Consider the following 20823-nt stretch of genomic DNA (forward strand, 5'->3'; position numbering starts at 1 on the left):
TAACTCAAAAACTCTTGAAAACTCCAGATTCTAAGGGAAAAAATTAAAATCAAATTAAACTAGCACTGACCTTTGTCATCGGGCTAGGATAAAAAATTACATGTATCAATTTTTAGTTCTAAGTGATAACAGAAATTTTGAATAAGAAACACATATTCAACAGAGATTATCCTTATCATGCACTATTTCAGAATACATGCACAATACATAAGCTCCTCTACGTTGATCATCAATTTAGCAGCATCAAAAACAATTAAACATCAATAGCATGCACACATTAACACAGTATGTAACCCGGGGAAAGATTACAGTTGAAAACCCCACACTATCTATACATTAATGGTTGAGAACATGTAACATTACATAGTACAATACTCCTCACAAGTATCCAGCACTATCTCCACCTGTTACACACAAAACTAGCTCAGATCCGAACAAGTCACAGGTTCAAATCTTCTCCACTACTTTGCCTGCCTCTATTGCACACAATACCTGTTGAGAATCACTCACACTAGAAATCACGTGAGAACAGGCTATTCTACTGGGAATATACTGCACAATACTCATTGGCATAACTCAATCCATGCTTGTGAAAATCCTCATGCACAACTGATAGTCACAACTCACCCTTTCACTTACCTCTAACACCTGTCTCTGTTGAACTGTCCATGCACTGAGTTAACTGATGTATTCTTCAGTTACTTTATGAGTTAATAATTAGTGAATTAATTAAAAATCAATTCACACAACTCATCACTAGTGTATTCTCTAGTTAGACTGAATACAACTAGTTCAACTGAACACAACTCCATCAACTCCACATCCAACTCCACAGAACTCACATGCATGAGTTCTAACTGAAGTCCTCCATGCAATAACTCAACTGACCCACAAAGAAAGTGTATTTCCTTCTGACAGCTGCATGTGCCACATCTGTAGCTCGAACTGAAGTGCTCCAAGAGAATAAGATAAAGTTTATAGTCCAAATATTACTAAGGGCTAATAATATTTGACTGTTTCTATTTTTAGCCTGGCAGTCTAAAAATAGACTTTGATCACTCCTACTGTGAACCAGAAATAGAAGTCCATCTATTTTTCCCAACATGACCAATCATTCATAAACAGCATCCTACAACTCATAGACCATGATCCATATGTCTAAAAATAGACATGGTCTAAAAATAGATTTGCGCCATAATTTGCCTACGGGCCACTTAGTGAAGGCGACTCCTTTCCACTAAGCTCCATCATCTTGTTGCATTCTCAACACTCCCTCTCAACAAGATATGGATTATCAGCAACCCCTATCCTGCCTCGGTGGTATTCGAATTTGCTCCTGGTGAGCGCCTTCGTCAAGATATCAACATCCTGATCCTCTGTTGGAATGTATGAAAGTAACATGATTCTCCGCTGCACACAATCTCTGATATGATGATACCTGATGTCGTCTATTGAGCTCCCTGCCCAATCTACATCCGTGAAGCCACATAGCTTCACCTCATCCTCCTGTCTGTACCACAATCCATATCCTGATGTGCCTCTCAAATAACTCAATACATGCTTGCCCGCCTTCCAGAAGAGCTTGGTAGGCTTAACCAGGGCTTGTGAAAGTTGGTGAACGGCATAGCGTATATCGGGTCGTGTATTGACCAGATACATAAGTGACCCCACCAACTGTTGATAAACAGTGGCATCCACTTCTTTTGCCGAAGTGGCATCCTCCTTCCTCCAACCTCCAGGAAGAGGAGTATCAACAGGCTTGCAACCATGCATGTTGAACTTCTCCAGTATCTCCCGAGCATACTTACCCTGAGAAACAAATAGTCCATCACTGCGCGCCAAATTTCCAATCCCAGGAAATAATGAAGGAGGCCCAAATCCTTCATCTCAAACTCCTTAGTAAGATCATCCTTGCATGAATGTATCAACAGCTCATCACCCGTTAGAATCAAATCATCTACATAAAGTACAATGATAAGAAACTTACCCTCCACCACAATCTGGTATAGGTTAGGATCTGCCTCACTCTTGGAGAATCCAAGTCCGGTGAAATAATTGTCTATCCATGTGTACCAAGCATGTGGTGCTTGTTTCAACCCATACAGCGCTCTCTTGAGCCCGCACACATGTGACTCACTGCTGAAGATCTCAAAACCTTCGGGCTGCTCAATGTACACCTCCTCCTCAATGACTCTGTTGAGGAACGCAGTCTTCACATCCATCTGATGAATGTGCCACCCCATCTACGCTGAGAGAGCAAGAATCGTCTGTATGGAAGAATACCTTGCGACAGGTGCAAAGGTCTCCTCATAATCGATCCCCTCTATCTGTGAAAAGCCTCGGGCAACAAATCTTTCCTTATACTTCTCCACACTCCCATCAGCTTCCTGCTTAACTTTGTATATCCATCTTGAACCCACCACTGATTTCCCTTCCAGTCTAGGAACAATCTCCCATGCACTGTTTCTGACAATCGAATCATACTCTTCCACCATGGCATTTACCCATGCCGGATCCTCCACGACTTCCTCGAAAGAGGATGGCTCAGTCACAACACATTTTCTCACAAGAGCCATGTATCCAGTGTACTGATCAGGTGACTGTCTCTGCCTGCGTTGGGCTATAGGTGGTCCTACAACTTTCTCTGCATCTTGAACCAGTCGCTCAGCTTCTGTCAAGCGCTTTCGCCCTCTAATGGTTGGCGTTGCATGAGTGGTCTCTTCCACTCCATGAACTTCGTCCTGTGGCTGATCCACGTCCTGAAGCTTATCTTTAGGAACTAATAGCTCCTCATCTGCATGCAAGTGTGGCTCCCTCTCAAGTAAACACTTCATGGCTTTCTCCTCCTGAAATTTTATATCTCGTCACACAACAGTCTTACCACTGTCTGGAAAATACACACGATAGTTGTGGGGTGTATCAGTGTACCCCACAAATATCCCAACATCTATGGTCGGCTCCAACTTCTTCCTGGCATCCTTCGTCACATGCATGTAAACGTTAGCACCAAAAATCCTCAAATGAGAAAGATCAGGCTTCTTACCAGAATAAGCCTCCTCGGGTGTACTCATGCCAAGTATCCTATCAGGACAACGGTTCTGCACATAACTGTTGTATTGCATGCTTCCACCCACAAGTGAAGTAGTAGGCCCTGATCATGCAACATCGCCCGTGCAGCACCCACGATCGTTCTATTCTTCCGCTCAGCAACCTCGTTCTGCTGTGGGTTATGGGTAGCTATGAGCTCTCTTTGAATCCCTTCTGCTTTGCAGAAATCCTTGAACTCGTCAAAGATGTATTCACCACCATTATCGCTCCTAAGAACCTTCACCTTCTTCCTCGACTCCTTCTCAACCAGTGCTTTGAACTCACATAACTTTGAGTATGTCTCGCTCTTCTTCTGCATGAAGAAGATCCAGCACTTACGAGAGAAATCATCAACAAAAATCACATAATACCTGTGTTTTGTTGTCGAAGCTACTGAGAAAGGTCCACACACGTCTGTGTGAATTCTCTCAAGGATCGTCGTGGCATGACTATCCTTCTCGTGAAAGGTGGCTTTCACAAACTTTCCCAAAGTACACCCCTTGCACTGATCTGACTGCGCAAGAGTGCCTTTAGGAAGCCCTGTAGTGATCTGTTGCAGTATCTTCAAGGCTCCATGGTGAAGGTGACCCAATCTCCTGTGCCACAGCTCGCCATCATCCTGGCTCACCAATCCTTCTGCCTTGCATTCCATTGCTGTGCAACCATCTACATGCAACTGATAAAGGTTCCTCACTCGAACCCCTATCTTCCGGGTTTCTCCAGTTGTCTTGCTGCGCAGGAAAGCCTTTCCCTTGGTGAAAACAACATCATATCCCTTGTCTTCTAACATCACCACAGAGATAAGATTCTTCTTCAATCCTGGAACATGCATCACTTCCTTCAATACGAAGGGTTTACCAGACTCCCTCTCAAAGGAAATGGTACCGATATTGGTCGCATTGTATCTACCATCATCGCCCATCTCGATGTGCACTCCAAGATATTTGTCCTCCAGACCAGAAAACAAATCTCGATCTCCTGTCATGTGAAAAGACACACCACTATCCAAGAACCACACCGATCCCATCACACTTGAAACCAAGCATGAGATCAATGAAAAATTAGGCTCAAACTGTGAGGCTAGAGCCTCTCCTACTGCAGATCCAGCAGCTTGCCTATTCTTCTTCTTCTACAAACAATTAGTGGCATAGTTTCCATTCCGGTGATAGTGAAAGCACTTCACCTTAGACATGTCCTACTTCTTGCCTTTCGCACCAGACTGATAAGCTTTCTTGCTCTTCCCCTTCTTTGATTTGGCAGCCAAAGCACAATTTTGTTCATCAGGTCCCTTTGATGAAGATCTGTCCCTGGTATTCTGCCTGATCTCCTCCTGCACAAGATCTGACCAAAGTCTCTCCCATCCTGGCAATTTCTCCCTACCATTGACAGAGTCCTGATAGGAATGCTAACTCTTCGGAAGACCAAGGAGAGCCAAGCTCACCAAGTCCTCATCATCAACAGTCACCCCCACACTTCCCAGCTCATCCCTGCACTGAGTGAACTTCGTGAGATACTTGGGCATATTGTCTCCCTTCTCACATTTGATGTTTCTGAGTTTATCCTTGAGAACCAGCTTCCTCTGATCACTCTTGCTTTGGAATAGATCTGTCAACACTTTCCACATCAAATATGGAGAAGCCTTTCCATGCAGGCTGGACACAATGTGATCCTTCAAGCCCTCCAACAGAATCCTTCGACACTTTGTTGTCTTATTTTGCCAAGCATCAACCTGCGTAGCATTAGTAGGCTTTGGGACATCAGCCTCTATGAAATCCTTCAGCCCATTATCATCCAACACTACCTCCATTCTATCCTTCCATGCAATATACTTCGAGCTTCCCTCAAGATCATACTCCAATCACAATCCGTTGAAAGACATTGCCATGGTGATACCAAGAAAACACTGCTGCAAATTCGAATTCCACCAACTCCAAACTCAACCGCATCTAATCTAGAATTCGTGAGAACAAATTATTTCTCGTACAGAGATTGAATGTATGGGCTTTTATCGGGTATCTCACCTTCCAAAGGAAGGATGAATCCAGAGGCTACCTGGCCCGATTACAGACTCTGCCTGAAGAAATAAGATGTAAACACTTTCTGAATAATAGATCTGATGATCAACAGCTCTGATACCATGTAGAAATTTTGAATAATAAACACATATTCAATAGATATTATCCTGATCATGCACTATTGTGGAATACATGCATAATACATAAGCTCCTCTACGTTGATCATCAATTTAGCAGCATCAAAAACAATGAAACATCAATAGCATGCACACATTAACACAGTATGTAACCCAGGGAAAGCTTAAAGCTGAAAACCCCACACTATCTGTATATTAATGATTGAGAACATGTAACATTACATAGTACAATACTCCTCACAAGTATCCAGCACTATCTCCGCCTGTTACACACAAAACTAGCTCAGATCCGAACAAGTCACAGGTTCAAATCTTCTCCACTACTTTGCCTGCCTCTATTGCACAATACCTGCTGAGAATCACTCACACTGGAAATCACGTGAGCACAGGCTATTCTACTGGGCATATACTGTGCAATACTCATTGGCATAACTCAATCCATGCTTGTGCAAATCCTCATGCACAACTGATAGTCACAACTCACCCTTTCACTTACCTCTAACACCTGTCTCTATTGAAATGTCCATGCACTGAGTTAACTGATGTATTCTTCAGTTACTTTATGAGTTAATAATTAGTGAATTAATTAACAATCAATTCACACAACTCATCACTAGTGTATTCTCCAGTTAGACTGAATACAACTAGTTCAACTGAACACAACTCCATCAACTCCACATCCAACTCCACAAAACTCACATGCATGAGTTCTAACTGAAGTCCTCCATGCAATAACTCAACTGACACACAAAGAAAGTGCATTTCCTTCTGAAAGTTGCATGTGCCACATCCGTAGCTCGAACTGAAGTGCTCCAAGAGAATAAGATAAAGTTTATAGTCCAAATATTACTAAGAGCTAATAATATTTGATTGTTTCTATTTTTAGCCTGGCAGTCTAAAAATAGACTTTGATCTCTCCTGCTATGAACCAGAAATAGAATTCCATCTATTTTTCCCAACATGACCAATCATCCATAAACAGCATCCTGCAACTCATAGACCATGATCCAAATGTCTAAAAATAGACATAGTCTAAAAATATACTTTGCGCCATAATTTTCCTGTAGGCCCACTTAGTGAAGACGACTCCTTTCCACTAAGCTCCATCATCTTGTTGCATTCTCAACATCAATATGGTATATGCAAGATTGTGCCTCCTATGCCTAAGCCTCCAAAGAAACTTGTTATGTTGAACATTAACAGATCTTTAGTAGAGTCGTAGGATACTGCTCTAGCTAGCATCCACGGCTCTTCTTCCTTCGTTGTTTCTCACAGCACGAACACCATGCCAATGGCTTGCCCTGCTTCTCAGATGGGTAATAATAAATATGAGAATTATCAGGTCAACAGTGGGGTTTATGGGGATGGTAAGGCGAAATTCACGACTCGTTATCAGCAAATAGGGTGGAATCCGAGGAAGTTTAAGAGGACCCATGCAATATATTGTGCAGAAACCGGTGTGCCAAAGTGGGGAAAGCTACGCCCTTGAACAATTTGAAGCCAAGGCGAGGGCATTTTACCGGTCCCGTCTTGGCATGGCCAAGGAAGTTTCTCCTTTAGCAATTGAGGCAATGTTTTGGAAGGCAGCTTCAGATAGGGCCATTTCGGTGGAGTATGCCAATGACATCCCTGGTACTGCTTTCGGTGAACCCAACGAAATTTTTACTTGTCTATCTCCTACCCATGGAAGGAAGGGAAAAATGGAGAGAGAGTTGCAGGCTACTTTTAATAATCCAAATAAAGATGAAATCCATTGGACCATGCAAGAAACAAATCCCAAGGACAATAATAACACAGATTCTCAAAATACCTTTGCCTTGAATGATGATGGTACATAGGATACTTATATTTGTAGGACCGAATCTCTTGAAATAGGTATGGATACTGATAATACAGAAGGTCTCATGCCTGTCAAGACAACATCAGCCAAGATGTATGACCATCAGGCAGACATAATGACGACAAGATCCAAACGTTTGGATGAAAATACTGACAGGGAAGTAGGGTGTGCTGGATGGAAACTCTCAAATAGTGCTTGGAATATGAGAATTGTTGCACGCTCACCCAGTTCTTTGATCTGTAACATGCCTGATGAGGTACCTGGGGTAACTTATCCTATGGTTTACATTGGTATGTTGTTCAGTTGGTTTGCCTACTTACACATGGGCTCTCCTAAGACCTGGTATGTTGTTCTGAAAGATGCAGCATTATCATTAGAGGAAGTTATACGTGTTCAGGGTTATTGGAAGCATACTAGACCTCTTGAATTGGTCAGTTGCGTTTGCAATTTTGGGTGAGAAGACAACTCTGATGTCCCCAGAACTACTGCTTCAGGCAGGGATTCCTTGTTGCAGGTTGGTGCAGAATCCAGGGGAATTTGTTGTCACCTTTCCAAGGGCATATCATTTAGGATTTAGCCATGGTTTTAATTATGGAGAGGCAACCAATTTTGCAACTCCATCTTGGCTTAAGGTGGCTAAAGAAGCTATTGTTCGCAGGGCTGCCATGAACTATCTTACTATGATGTCTCATCAGCAGTTGTTGTATATGATTGCTTTGTCTTTCCCTTCAAGGATACCTGCAAGCTTAGCCAATGAGCCTCGAAGTTCCAGGTTAAAAGACAAGAAGAGAGGTGAAGGGGAAATAGTTGTCAAGAAACAATTTCTAAATGCTATGATTGATAATAATCGCCTGCTTTCAGTTCTCCTTGAAAAGGAATCCACTTTCTATGCAGTTCTCTGAGATTCTACTCATATTTCAAGTAATTGTCAATGTTTTCCACTGTAACTCATGAAAAATGTGGTTCTACATTTGGAAGAAGCTACTTAGAAGCATTTCCAATTAACTCTTCAACAAATGGCAGTATAATGTTGGGAAAAAAATAATCTATGTGCACCTAATATCCTAGAGACAAATGAGAATTTCGTATCTGATCCAATTAGAAGTGGCAATTTTTTTTTTTAGCTGACCATTGCCAACAGGGAAAACATCCTGACTTTAGTAGTGATAGGTGTTACACTAAAATTTGTCACCATGACTATTTGCAGTTAGTATGGCTCCATCAACTGTCATACTATCCTCCTTGGCAAGTCTTATACCTCTGCTCTTCATGTCAAACTCCAAGAAAGAGAGAAAGTCCTTAAAAAGTCAAATAACTCTGGTTACGCAGTTTCTCTTAGCCTTACCTGCGTGTACGCACCCCAAGTTCACAATACCTGCGTACTTGTACGCTCTGTCTGTAAAGGGATGGGTGCGTACTCCTGTAAACGTCAAAAGGTGCGAGTTTTACTTCAAAAAAAATACTTGTGGTCATTTCTAGAGCATTCTAGAAGTTTGTTTGACGTGTATTGAGCGCCTCCAGATGGTTCATGTATCCCTGTGAAAGAGGAACTTATCCCATCAAGAGGGGAGCTATCCCATTCAAAGAGGGGCTTATCCCATTGATGGTGGACCTGATTAACTTCCTCTAAAGCACTATAAATACAGGCATTGGGCCAGAGGGAGGGGAAGTTGAAAGCTGAACATTCCTAAGGGTAGATGCTGCTGGAATTAGGACTCCCTTATATAGCTTGAGAGGAGAGATTCCCATCCTTTCCTAGCCTTATTTGGAAGTGGGTGAGCTGATCAAAGTAAAGGAAAACTCTTGATGGACCCTAGGAGGAACCTGCACAACACCAAGGCTCAGGTTGTAATGGTTTCTTTTGTTTCCACTTAATACAATTAAGCTCACTTTTCTCAACAGATTGTTATACATGATTTGTTTCATATACTCCTTGGTCTGTATGATGAATATGTTTTATTTTATAAGTTATTTAGGTGCTATTTAATCTTTTGGCTTGTTAGTGAATGCAGGTTTCGAAGAGAAGGAGGAGCTCATCCGGATCGGTGAGGCTGGACTACTACAAAGCGTTGGACTAAAGGTATGCTATAATCACCTGATTACTTGTATTCTAAATGCATATTTAGAGAAAGGTAGTGCTTAGTTGTCTTGTTTGTCACTAGAAAGCCTTAGCTTCTAGGGAGGTCAGTTTTGTCCGCAAAATTGACTGTTTCCGCATGAAAAAATGGCGACTCCGCTGGGGATTCCATGGATTTGATTGATTTCTCTTTTGATTGATACTATGATTTGAGAAAAGTCGATTTCTTTCTGGTTTTTGGCTGATTGACTGTGAATTTGGGTGGAATAGCTTAGGGTTAAGTTAGATTTTATTTTTCTTGATTTTGAGAGCAGTATGCACCCTCTGCGTTAAGCACAGTGCGTACCTGTACGCACTTTTGCTGTGTACACAGAGCGTGGCCGCACCTGTGCAAACAAGCTGCCTGCGTACCCCTGTCAAAAGCTTAGAAATTTTCCATTTTTTCCTTTTTCTCCTATTAGATTTTGTTTATAGCTTATTTTTGCTGCCCAAATCCACTGTTCACCTGTCAGAAGCTTTCATATTGGCATTCCTGCTTTAAGCTTTTATCAATTGGGTGTTTTGAGTCTCTTTTTTGAGAAATTCTTAATTTGATTTCCTTTGGTCATTACTTGGAGGTTTGTCTCAGTCTTTTCACAATTTTGCATCTTTTTGCTTTTGTTTTTGCAAAAAAAATTCCCCCTCATTCGCCGAGGGGGGCTAAATTGTGTATGAGTGTTAATCGCCTTTGAGTGTTTTTATTTTTTTTTATCTTTGGAACTCTCACCCAATTTTCTCGACTTGCACTTGATTGGTTCTTAGATCACACTAGAATCATCTTGTGTTTGAGAATTCTCTTGCATAGATCACATTTGCATAATTAGAATTCTCATTTTCAGAATATGAATGAAAAATGTGCATAGATTACATTTGCATACTTTTCAAGTAAATTGTGCATAGATTATAATTGCATAGTTTACATTCTGAAAAATCAATCGTAGATTTAGATCAGTTTTCTTTGATTTTAATTTACACAAAAATAAAAAATAAAAAAAAACTTTTTGGAATTGATTTGCATTAGTTTTTCTTGATGAAATTAGTGCATTAGAGAATTTGTTATATTTTCTCTTAGTGATCAATTCTTGCATTGTTGGAAGTGAATGGAAACTCTCTCCTTACTTTAGTTAGGATTCATCGTTGAAAAGATTACATTATCATATTCGATTGCATTCAGTTGAGTCGGGTCATAACACCATTGGTTTCATATCCATTTACCCATTTGAGTAATAACAGCATTAATAACACAGCGCTTAATTAAAATTCATCTAATAATTTTTACATTTCTAGGGCTCTGATACACCAACATAGCTTAGGCTAGTGTCTTGGAGTAGGAGAGTAATTAACTCTCCAAGACAGCAAAACCAAACAACTAGCTCATCTTGTGGTAGGATAAATCCAATTGTTACATTTATACTCTGGGAAAGCTCCTCTTAAAGGAGAAGCACGAGATCGTGTCCGAACCAGTGAGGGAATCAATCCTCCTTCATTGGGAACGACGCCAGATACGCACGTACTACAAACGGTAAACCTCGGATTATTGTCGAGGAGCCTGGGGTCACTTGTTGGTAAACCTTGGATTATTGTCAAGGAGCTGGCAAGGGGATTGAGCTTGCTACTTTGCCCTTGCGTGCTATCGGATCGTAGACTGTTCCCCCAGGTATATTTGTTGCTGTTGGTAACCTTAGTGACTATTATCTTTAGGGTTCTACCCAAGGTGACGGTGGAGGGAAGATCCCACTATACCTGGAGCAGACGTCAACTAGACTCACTTGGATTTTCTAGGGGGTTCACTTCACTCAAGACGGTTAAAGTGGAGGAACTTGGTCCAGTCTGTTCATTAAGCAGGTTGCCCAGGTAACTGTTCCACCCGCCACTTCTGTACTGAATTCTGTGATGTTGGATTTCATCCCCAACTAGTGTTTTCGGTCTGGAAGGTTACTGTTTGTGTATGGTTTGACTCCTAGATTTGATAGCGCGTGTTAATTTGTTTATTTTTACTTTTAGAGACCATAGGTGTGAATTGTGAATGTTAATTGTTAGGTGTGAATTGTGAATTGTTAATTTTAGTTTTAAATTGTTAATAAAATTCACTGAAGTTGAATATAATGGCAAATGTTCCAGAATTTACCAACCTAGGAACCCCTCCTAACGAGAATCCTAGTACTTTTCCTTACTTTGGAAATGTTGGTCCTCCTTATATAATTACTTTGTCATTACCTGGATTTACAATAGGTTTACTGATATGGTTATTTTCAACTTCGTTGGCCCAAAATACTCCAATTTTTCCATCTCAACCGAATGCTTCACCTCAACGAAGTTCACCATCTCAACATCACCAACCTTCTGTTGACCCTTTACCTTCTTTGCCTAATTTTTCTTCCTCCATTTCTTCCTCTTCGCCTGGTAAAAGCCTTGATGCTAGTAAACAGGAGGCTAAGAAGAAGAAGAAAGGGAAGAAGAAGAAGAAGAAGAAGAAGCAAGATAGGAAAGAAGTCAACCAACCAACCACGACTGTAAGTGTTAGTTGTGTTGAGAAAAACTCCGACATGCATCGTAAACCCAAATACCCTTGCAGACTTTGTAAGGGTGACCACTTCCTTATCAATTGTCCTGGTATTCCAAAGGTCTTGGAAGTATGGTCAGAAAAATCACATCAACTTTCCATTGATCCATCAACCAGTGATAGTCAGGTTCCTGGGAAAAAGGGTAAATTTAGGTTTCCTTGTAAGTTATGCAAAGGGATTCATCAAACTCACATTTGCCCTCACATGGATGAAGCCTCAACATTGTTGGAAAACCTTACTGTTCCACAGCAAGAATTTCCAACTGGTTACCGTAAACTTTCTCCCAACCTATCGTCAAGTGACGGAGTGATTGATCTAATTTCAAGTACAGTTAATCACACTCTTCCATTGGAGAGTGAAACTCATGTCACTCAGGTTGATGATCAATTAGTTGATCAAGTGGTCGATTCAATTTCACACTTGGTCGATCCCACTTTCCCTTTAGAGAGTGAACTTCATACCGCTGAGGTTCTTTTTGTTACATCAGATTCTTCTACGCCGGGGGGCATTTCACCTGTTTCTACAGAACCCCCTCCAAGTACTGAGGTCTTTTCCTTTGATTGGAATAGACTGACAGAACCCCGTCTTCCTTCCTCCATCCCTTTCCAAATCATTGTCAAGGCTAGTGGTAGGGACATACATCGTACTCAGGTAGATGAAGGTGCTTCTGTTAGTATTTTATCCTCAATTGTTTGGAAAGCTTTGGGTTCCCCTCAGCTTGCGCCTATTACACAGAATCTGAAAGCTTTTAACAGAACCATTAGTGAACCTTTAGGGATCCTTCCTAATTTTTCCATTACCTTGGAAGGTAAAACTGTCTGTATTGATCGTATGGTAGTTCGAGGTCCCTTGGATTTCAATTTACTCCTTGGGCGAGACTATGTTTATGCAATGAAAGTTGTCGTATCGACACTCTTTCGCGTGATGTCTTTCCCTCACAATGGCAGTATTGTGACTGTAGAGCAGCTTTCGTTCCCTAGTCTTGTTTCAACTACCAATAATATGACGCCCCTAAATGTTCCTGATTCTAAAGTGGTATCTACCCTGCCACGGGTTAATTATGTGGTAACTGGTCCCATGTTTTCAGTTACCGATGTACGTGAGCCTCCCACTGTTTGCTCATCTTCCTTTGATTTGGATCCGGTAATTGACATGGAAAACTCTATGGTATTACTTGAACACGATGTTCTTATCCCTTTTGAGTCCCTTGACATGTGTTCCTTTCAGAGAAGTATTCTTCCTTCTAATGAAGACCTCTTGGAAGCCATGATCAAGGTGTTTCCATTGACATGTCTTTCTTCCAGTTGGAAGCCATGATCAGTGTGTGTGAGGAAAGTTCCTTACTGTGTCAACCTCGTTAAAAAATGAATCAGTGTGTATGAGGACAGTTCTTTTCCTGTGTCAACCTCGTTAAAAAATGAATCAGTCGGTACAAGGATAGTTTTTTCCTGTATCAACCTCGTTAAAAAATGAAACAGGCTAGCATGAGGATAGTTCTTTTACTGAGTCAACCTCATTAAAAAATGAATCAGGTAGATTTTAGGATATGTAGGTAGATTGTAGAAAGTAGGGTTGTGAGGAAAGTTCCTTTTTACTGAGTCAACCTCGTTAAAAAATGAATCAGGGGTGCGGATAGTTTCTTCTAGTCTCAACCTCGTTAAAAAATGAAACTGGATGTCATGAGCATAGTTCCTTGTCTTGTGTCAAGCTCGTTAAAAAATGAAACAAGGAGTCTTGAGCATAGTTCCTTGTCTTGTGTCAAGCTCGTTAAAAAATGAAACAAGGGTAGGTTAAGTAGGTAGATTGTAGAGAGTAGTCATGAGCATAGTTCCTTGTCTTGTGTCAAGCTCATTAAAAAATGAAACAATGATTTTAGAGCATAGTTCCTTGTCTTGTGTCAAGCTCGTTAAAAAAAAGAAACAAGGAGTCATGAGCATAGTTCCTTGTCTTGTGTCAAGCTCGTTAAAAAATGAATCAAGGTTTTTAGAGTAAAGTTTTTTGTTAGGTAGATTGTAGAGAGTAGTTATGAGCATAGTTCCTTATCTTGTGTCAAGCTCGTTTAACAAATGAAACAAGGGTTTTGAGGATAGTTCTTTTCATGTGTCAACCTCACTAAAAAATGAAACAACTCCCACGATTCTTTCCAATATTTCGAAAGTAAAGCTTCATTCCATCCACCTCATTGAATGCAATGAAGCTTGGGGGGCATGTACCTTGATTTGCGTCATTATGTTGGGGGCATGTGAACTTATAACAAGCATAGTTTTTCGTTTCAAGCTTGCGTAAACATGAAACCAAATCCGAGCACAATTCTTTTCCTGTGTCAAGCTCGTTAAAAAATGAAACAAATCCTCCTCTACTTGAATCGAGAGTTTGACTAGATCTCGTAAATGTTAAGTTGTATATTTAGGTTAGTTATTTCAGTGTTTTGCATAATTTTCTTACAATTTTAGGTCGAGTCTTTCAAATGATCTCGTACATGAACCTTCACTCCATCCATAGTGTACTTAGTTGAATGAAATGAAGCTGGGGGGGGCATGCACTCTAGCAATTATGCTTAGGGGGCATCAAGCACAGTTTTCTCTCTGTTTCAAGCTTGTGTAAAAATGAAACTACTTTGAAGCATAGTTTTTCTCTGTTTCAAGCTTTTGTAAAAATGAAACCTATCTCGAGTCAATTTCAGTTATTTTCAAGACTCGTTAAATTCATGAAAATCTCGAGATTATTTTGCTATCTTTCATTCTCGTAAAACAAATGAAAATGCTGAGTTCTTTCCGTCTTTTCCTGCTCGTAAATTAAATTGAAAGTCGGCCATATGAGTACATTTTTATCATTTTTTTCGAACTCATTAAAACTTACGAAAAAGTGAAAACCATGAGTACATTTTTATCATTTTTTCAAACTCGTTAAAACTTACGAAAAAGTGACACCTTAGAGTCATATTTAAGCCCTTTTCTGACTCCTAAAACATGAAAAGATTGCCGAGCGTTTCTTTTACACTCGTTAAAACGAAATTAAAAGACGGTCCCCTTATAGCCCTTTTCTGACCGTAAAAACAGGAAATGATTGCCGGATTTTTGTCGTTTCAAATTCGATACTGGAAATAAAACGACGTGTCCTTGATCGCTTTTTACTTTTCAGGTCAAAGACACTAATCATGAAAGTACTCCTTGGTCATAAAAGATCAAGCGGTTCTCTCAAGTATTATTTTATACTTTTTCGGGCTTGGGAGACACAAATTTATGAAAAAGTTCAACCCTGGAGTCTTCTTAAGTTTTTCAGACTCTCTAAAATTGAAAAACGTTGAGTTTCTCCTATATTGGACTCGTTAAAATTTCACAGTAAAGGACCTGTTCGATTACAAAAAGGAACGGACCACTCCTTCTTAGGGTTCGAATCTAAACTAAGTTGGACTCATCCGAAGGATGAGCTTATAATCAAGCAAATGTTATCCTCCTCAAGCTTGTAAAAAATAAAGAGGTACTTGCCAGAAATGGTGGGGGAAAAGAGAGAAAAATGAGTCTATTTGTTATCCTTTGTCTCGGAAAAAAACCCTTATCACCACTCTTGATTACAACACTTTTCATTCACCTGGGTTGGGAAATCCTTTGTCTAACAGTTGATCAAACCACATTGAAAGTCTTCAGCCGGTTTCTGGGTATTAACTTTGGGTCAATTGTCACCAAGCCATCTGTTGTGTCATTATGTGTTCAAGAGGTCACTGTAAATAACCATTCTGCAAGATACCCGTCATCCATCTCGACCATCCCTGAGTTAGTCCTTACAGCTACATTTCTTCAACTTGATCTATGATTTCGTGTTGTGGGCCTGCCTGCAACGGGTCGATTTCTAGAAAGATGACCTAGAAATCGTCAGTACCTTGAAATCTGCATGCATCAATGGCAGGTTTCTCGCCTTTGACGACGGTTTACATCATTGACTTTTGATCGAAGGACTCCGTGAAATGTTCGACGTCAACTCATTCATTCACATCTCATGGATTGTACTGGGTACTTTGAGAACCATTGACATCACTGGTGGTCTCTCTCACACTTGTTAACAGTTTACATCATCGACTGGTAATCAAGTGGTTTCTACCATGTTCGACATCAACTCATTTATTCGCATGGATAGAATCGTACTATTTTGAGAAGTAGAAATGAACACCCTGGATTTAGTTTCCACCATCCAGGCTGCGAGGAGTTTTGTATTCATTGTATAGTAGACTAAATATAAACAGATGGCTGCGTCCATACTGTGTCTACAAGAGTCTATGATTATGATGTATTGCGAAATCATTCCTATATCAGAGCAGTAGTTAGTTTGTTAGTTAAAGTTTTCAATCTGAGTATGGGAATGCCTACCTCAGCGATGATATGATCTTATATATGTATTTTGTGTTGAATATTTGCAGGTTCCGACTGGGCTCTCCACAAGATAATCCTTGAAATGATAAAGTACTTCACCCTTCCTAGATGATATGAAACCCTAATCTACTACAAGCTTCGCACTTTAGGGGGTAATCTGTTACACTAAAATTTGTCACCATGACTATTTGCTATTAGTATGGCTCCATCAACTGTCATACTATCCTCCTTGGCAAGTCTTATACCTCTGCTCTTCATGTCAAACTCCAAGAAAGAGAGAAAGTCCTTAAAAAGTCAAATAACTCTGGTTACGCAGTTTCTCTTAGCCTTACCTGCGTGTACGCACCCCAAGTTCACAATACCTGCGTACTTGTATGCTCTGTCTGTAAAGGGGTGGGTGCGTACTCCTGTAAAGGTCAAAAGGCGCAAGTTTTACTTCAAAAAAGTTACTTGTGGTCATTTCTAGAGCATTCTAGAAGTTTGTTTGACGTGTATTGAGCGCCTCCAGATGGTTCATGTATCCCTATGAAAGAGGAACTTATCCCATCAAGAGGGGAGCTATTCCATTAAAAGAGGGCCTTATCCCATTGATGGTGGACCTGATTAACTTCCTCTAAAGCACTATAAATACAGGCATTGGGCCAGAGGGAGGGGAAGTTGAAAGCTGAACATTCCTAAGGGTAGATGCTGCTAGAATTAGGACTCCCTTATAGAGCTTGAGAGGAGAGATTCCCATCCTTTCCTAGCCTTATTTGGAAGTGGGTGAGCTGATCAAAGTAAAGGAAAACTCTTGCTGGACCCTAGGAGGGACCTGCACAACACCAAGGCTCAGGTTGTAATGGTTTCTTTTGTTTCCACTTAATACAATTAAGCTCACTTTTCTCAACAGATTGTTATACATGATTTGTTTCATATACTCCTTGGTCTGTATGATGAATATGTTTTATTTTATAAGTTATTCAGGTGCTATTTAATCTTTTGGCTTGTTAGTGAATGCAGGTTTCGAAGAGAAGGAGGAGCTCATCCAGATCGGCGAGGCTGGACTACTACAAAGCGTTGGACTAAAGGTATGTTATAATCACCTGATTACTTGTATTCTAAATGCATATTTAGAGAAAGGTAGTGTTTAGTTGTCTTGTTTGTCACTAGAAAGCCTTATCTTCTAGGGAGGTCGGTTTTGTCCGCAAAATTGACTCTTTCCGCATGACAATAGGTTTACAGATGTTTTTTCTAGGAAAATCTTAGGGGAGGTCAGTCTCTGGATAGTGACTCCCCATCTGATGATTCCATGCATCTTGATTCAGGCACGTTGGCATGTGTTGCTTTTGGAGTTTTGGGCTTCCCATGTATGGAAATAATACAACTTTATGAGGAAGCTGCAAAAAATCTCTTGCCTTCCGATTATAAATTTGTTGATGAACATTATGGAGTATCTGTTGTAGACTGTACAAGACAAGATGTTGCCTCTTTTGGAGTTGCATTTATTGCCAACCAGAGCACAAGTTTAGAACCCTCAACCAAAGATGGTAAAGGAGATTTTAGCAAAAGAAAAATTCAGTACAATAGGTCTGAATTTGCTACAGATCAGTCAACAAAGTTACAGAAATGGATAATGTTTTAGCAATTTAAAGGCCCATATTCAATGTCACAAATCATTCAACTCAGCTAAAGCTCAAATATGCACCGGCTTTGAAAATTTGCAGTGAAAAAACACTGGAGAAATGCAAGGCAATATTGGAACCCCTGGCTGAAGGTAATGGTGAAGTTTCTTGTTCTGAAAGTGTTATCAATAGCAAAGGAGAGTATGATTTTCATAATTATTCAAGCTCCCAATTTTCTTCATCTGCTAGTATATCTCATAGAAGCACAAGTTCTCATGCAGCTCATAACAATAGATGGATTGTTAGGGATGCGACGTTGAACAAAGAATTTCTCCACAAATACCCTAATTATTTCTCCAATACTAACAATTAAAATGAGGCTTGTTAGAGTTCAACAAAATTCATGAATAGATCTATGGCTAATGCATTGTCAGTCCCTATTCCTTCAGTAAAAGTGCTATCGGCACTGGATCTTCTGGCAGCTACTTACAATGATGCATCAGATTCTGATGAACTAGCTGATATTGTCAAAAATGGTAAATGCCATCCTGCTCATGAAGAACAAGATGTTGCATTAGATAATGTTGACATTGCTGAAATTATGCCTTCAGCTTGGAACTATCATTCAAAGAGTGGTATTCTAAAATAAAAACTCTCACCTTTCTTCACCTGGTTCAGCTAGTAAAATTTCTGTGGAAGGGGATGACAAAGAAATTGTAAGAAGGGTGCATTTTTCTTCAGGTAAGGTATCATCTATACATGCTGGGTAGAATGATTCTTTTTGTGACATTGTGAAGTAGAGTACAAGTTTCAAGAAAGGGTCTCCACTTTCTTCGAGCCTTTCTCCAAAAAGAAGGGTATATGTTTTTGAATCTATAACAGACATTCATGAGGGTCTCCATGTCATTGGCCATGAATTATTTTCACCAGAATCCAATAACTTGATAGAGCAGTCAATTCTAACTCCACTCTGTAAGACTTCAGTCAAAGAGACTCCTGGGAGTGAAGCATTACCCAGTAATCAGTCTCGTGATGGAAAAAATGAATTTGGAGAGACTGTTGAAGATATTTCTGAGACTGATGAAGCCATTCCCAGTGTAACATTTTCCTCTATAAGGGAGTCCAAGAACTTGACAGTTTCCACAGTAGAGAGAAATATTTCTATATTAGATTCTGGCACGGTATCTAAATGCATCACTGGGTGTCTTGAGATGTGCTGTGTTTTTGAAAAAAAGTGGTGGAGATCTCTCTACAAGCTATTATGAAAAGCCATCTAGTTATGACCAACATGCAGCCAAGAAAGTCCCTTTAGAAAATGATGTGGATGAGAACATTAGAGAAAATTCAGACGTTATTTCTATGTCTGTCATGACTAATTCTTCACATATAGATGTTCATCATAATAAACACACATATAAAACAACAGAGGGCAATATGATACGCTCTGGGGCGGGACATGGTTTTCAAACAAATATTCTTGTTACATCAATGGGGAAGGGAAGAACATATTCACTGTGGAAACCTTGCAAAGGCTTCATGAGACCACATGTATTTTGCCTGGAACATGCTCTTCAAGTAGAGGAGCAACTACAAGCTCTGGGAGGTGCACATTTGTTGATTCTATGCCATGCAGACTATCCAAAAATAGAAAAGAGAGCAAGATTGCTTGCAAAAGAAATTGGTGTTGATTATTCATGGAAAGAGACTCCACTTAGAAATGCAACAAAAGATGATCTAGAAATGATTCGAGTGGCTATTGAGGAACAAGATGATGCAGAATTGGGCAGAGACTGGACTGCACAACTTGGTCTGAGTTTGCGATACAGTGTAAAACTTAATAGATCACCCCTTTATAGTAAGAAAATGCCTTACAATAAAGTTTTGAATGCACTATTTCGTAGTGAATCCTTTCACAATGCTTCTTCTTCTAGTGCTTTTGGTGGTTCAAATATTTCAAATCTTAAGTGGCAACTTATAAACTCACGTTCCTCCTATGTCTGAATGGGCACTGGGGATTCTAAAAAGAAAGCAAGCAAACAGAAGAAAATAACAGTTGCAGGAAAGTGGTGTGGGAGGGTTTGGATGGTTAACCAAGTTCATCCATATTTAGTAGGTCAAAGCATTTCACAACAACCTGCTTTCTTAAGTAATCATATAGGACGCAGTGAAATCAATGGATCTCGAGGATGTCCTAGGAAATCAACAACAGATTTAGACAGTAAATCTAAGTCCAAAATATGCACAAAAGAAACCTGTGATAAGCAGCTATGTATCGAGCCCAAAATTACAGTAAAGTTGGCTATAGATAGAAGTTTGTCTAGGAAAAGAAAATGCAAATGGAAGAAGCAGTCATTGATAGTAAAATGAAGGTTCAAATTTTCGAGGACAGAATCTTAGACACTGCTGTGGAGGACCCCACGCATTTTTCTAGTTTACCAGATCCAAAGCCAGAGGAGCCTTTTTGCGGAGCCTCTGTTGGGATGACTTCTTTTGAGGATATTTCTGTTTTGTCAAAGAGAAAACTGGATATAGAGCCAAGCTTGCATGTGACGGCAGGCAAGATTTAAAAACCAAGTTTGCTTGAGAATAGAGTCACTTGTAAGGTAGAGGGGGATTATCTTGAACAGGGAGATTTCAAAATGAGAAAAACACAGATGGCTGAGACACACATGGGCACTGATGGGCATGTTTCCCAAGATTGTAAGGTTAATTTGGACAGTAGTTTGCATTGTGTACACGGTGAAATTGAGATAGTTAAGACTGAATACAATGCAGACAAGAGTGGTAGTTTAGACCAGGTAAAGAGTGGTGATCTTTCATCTAGACAATTCGATTCAAAGGAAATGTCTGAGCAGTTGATGTTGTCCACATCTACAGGAATTAAATCATCATTACAAGGTTCTTGTCAGATTGCATCTGTAGGTAAAATGAGAAGCAAAAGGAAGAAACTGGCTGCCCGTAATGATAGTTTTGAGGTTCTCCAAAATCCTGCAGAAAATAATGAAGGCAACAGTAACATTCCAAACTCTGACAAGCATGCTATTCCAGGTTCTGAAGCACAGGCATCCTGTGAGCCTGATAGCTCCCAAGGACAGA

At 40.1% G+C, this 20823-nt stretch overlaps 1 protein-coding gene across 1 annotated transcript in view; it reads left to right on the forward strand.

Moving 5' to 3' along the window:
* LOC149210762 (lysine-specific demethylase REF6-like) overlaps positions 1–20294 on the forward strand; it is a 46131-nt gene extending 25837 nt beyond the window's left edge. The window contains 11 exon segments of the mRNA XM_089399080.1: positions 6374–6457; positions 6590–6668; positions 6670–6883; positions 6918–6950; positions 7244–7503; positions 7505–7972; positions 18116–18362; positions 18610–18945; positions 19118–19670; positions 19749–19836; positions 20049–20294. Coding sequence (XP_089255206.1) covers positions 6374–6457; positions 6590–6668; positions 6670–6883; positions 6918–6950; positions 7244–7503; positions 7505–7972; positions 18116–18362; positions 18610–18945; positions 19118–19670; positions 19749–19836; positions 20049–20294 — 2608 coding nt within the window.
* Positions 20295–20823: the final 529 nt, after the last annotated feature.

This window comes from Pinus tabuliformis, chromosome 1_2, assembly GCF_031772625.1.
Source record: "Pinus tabuliformis cultivar Carrire ecotype Pingquan chromosome 1_2, CPIR1, whole genome shotgun sequence".
Classification (NCBI taxonomy): domain Eukaryota; kingdom Viridiplantae; phylum Streptophyta; class Pinopsida; order Pinales; family Pinaceae; genus Pinus; species Pinus tabuliformis.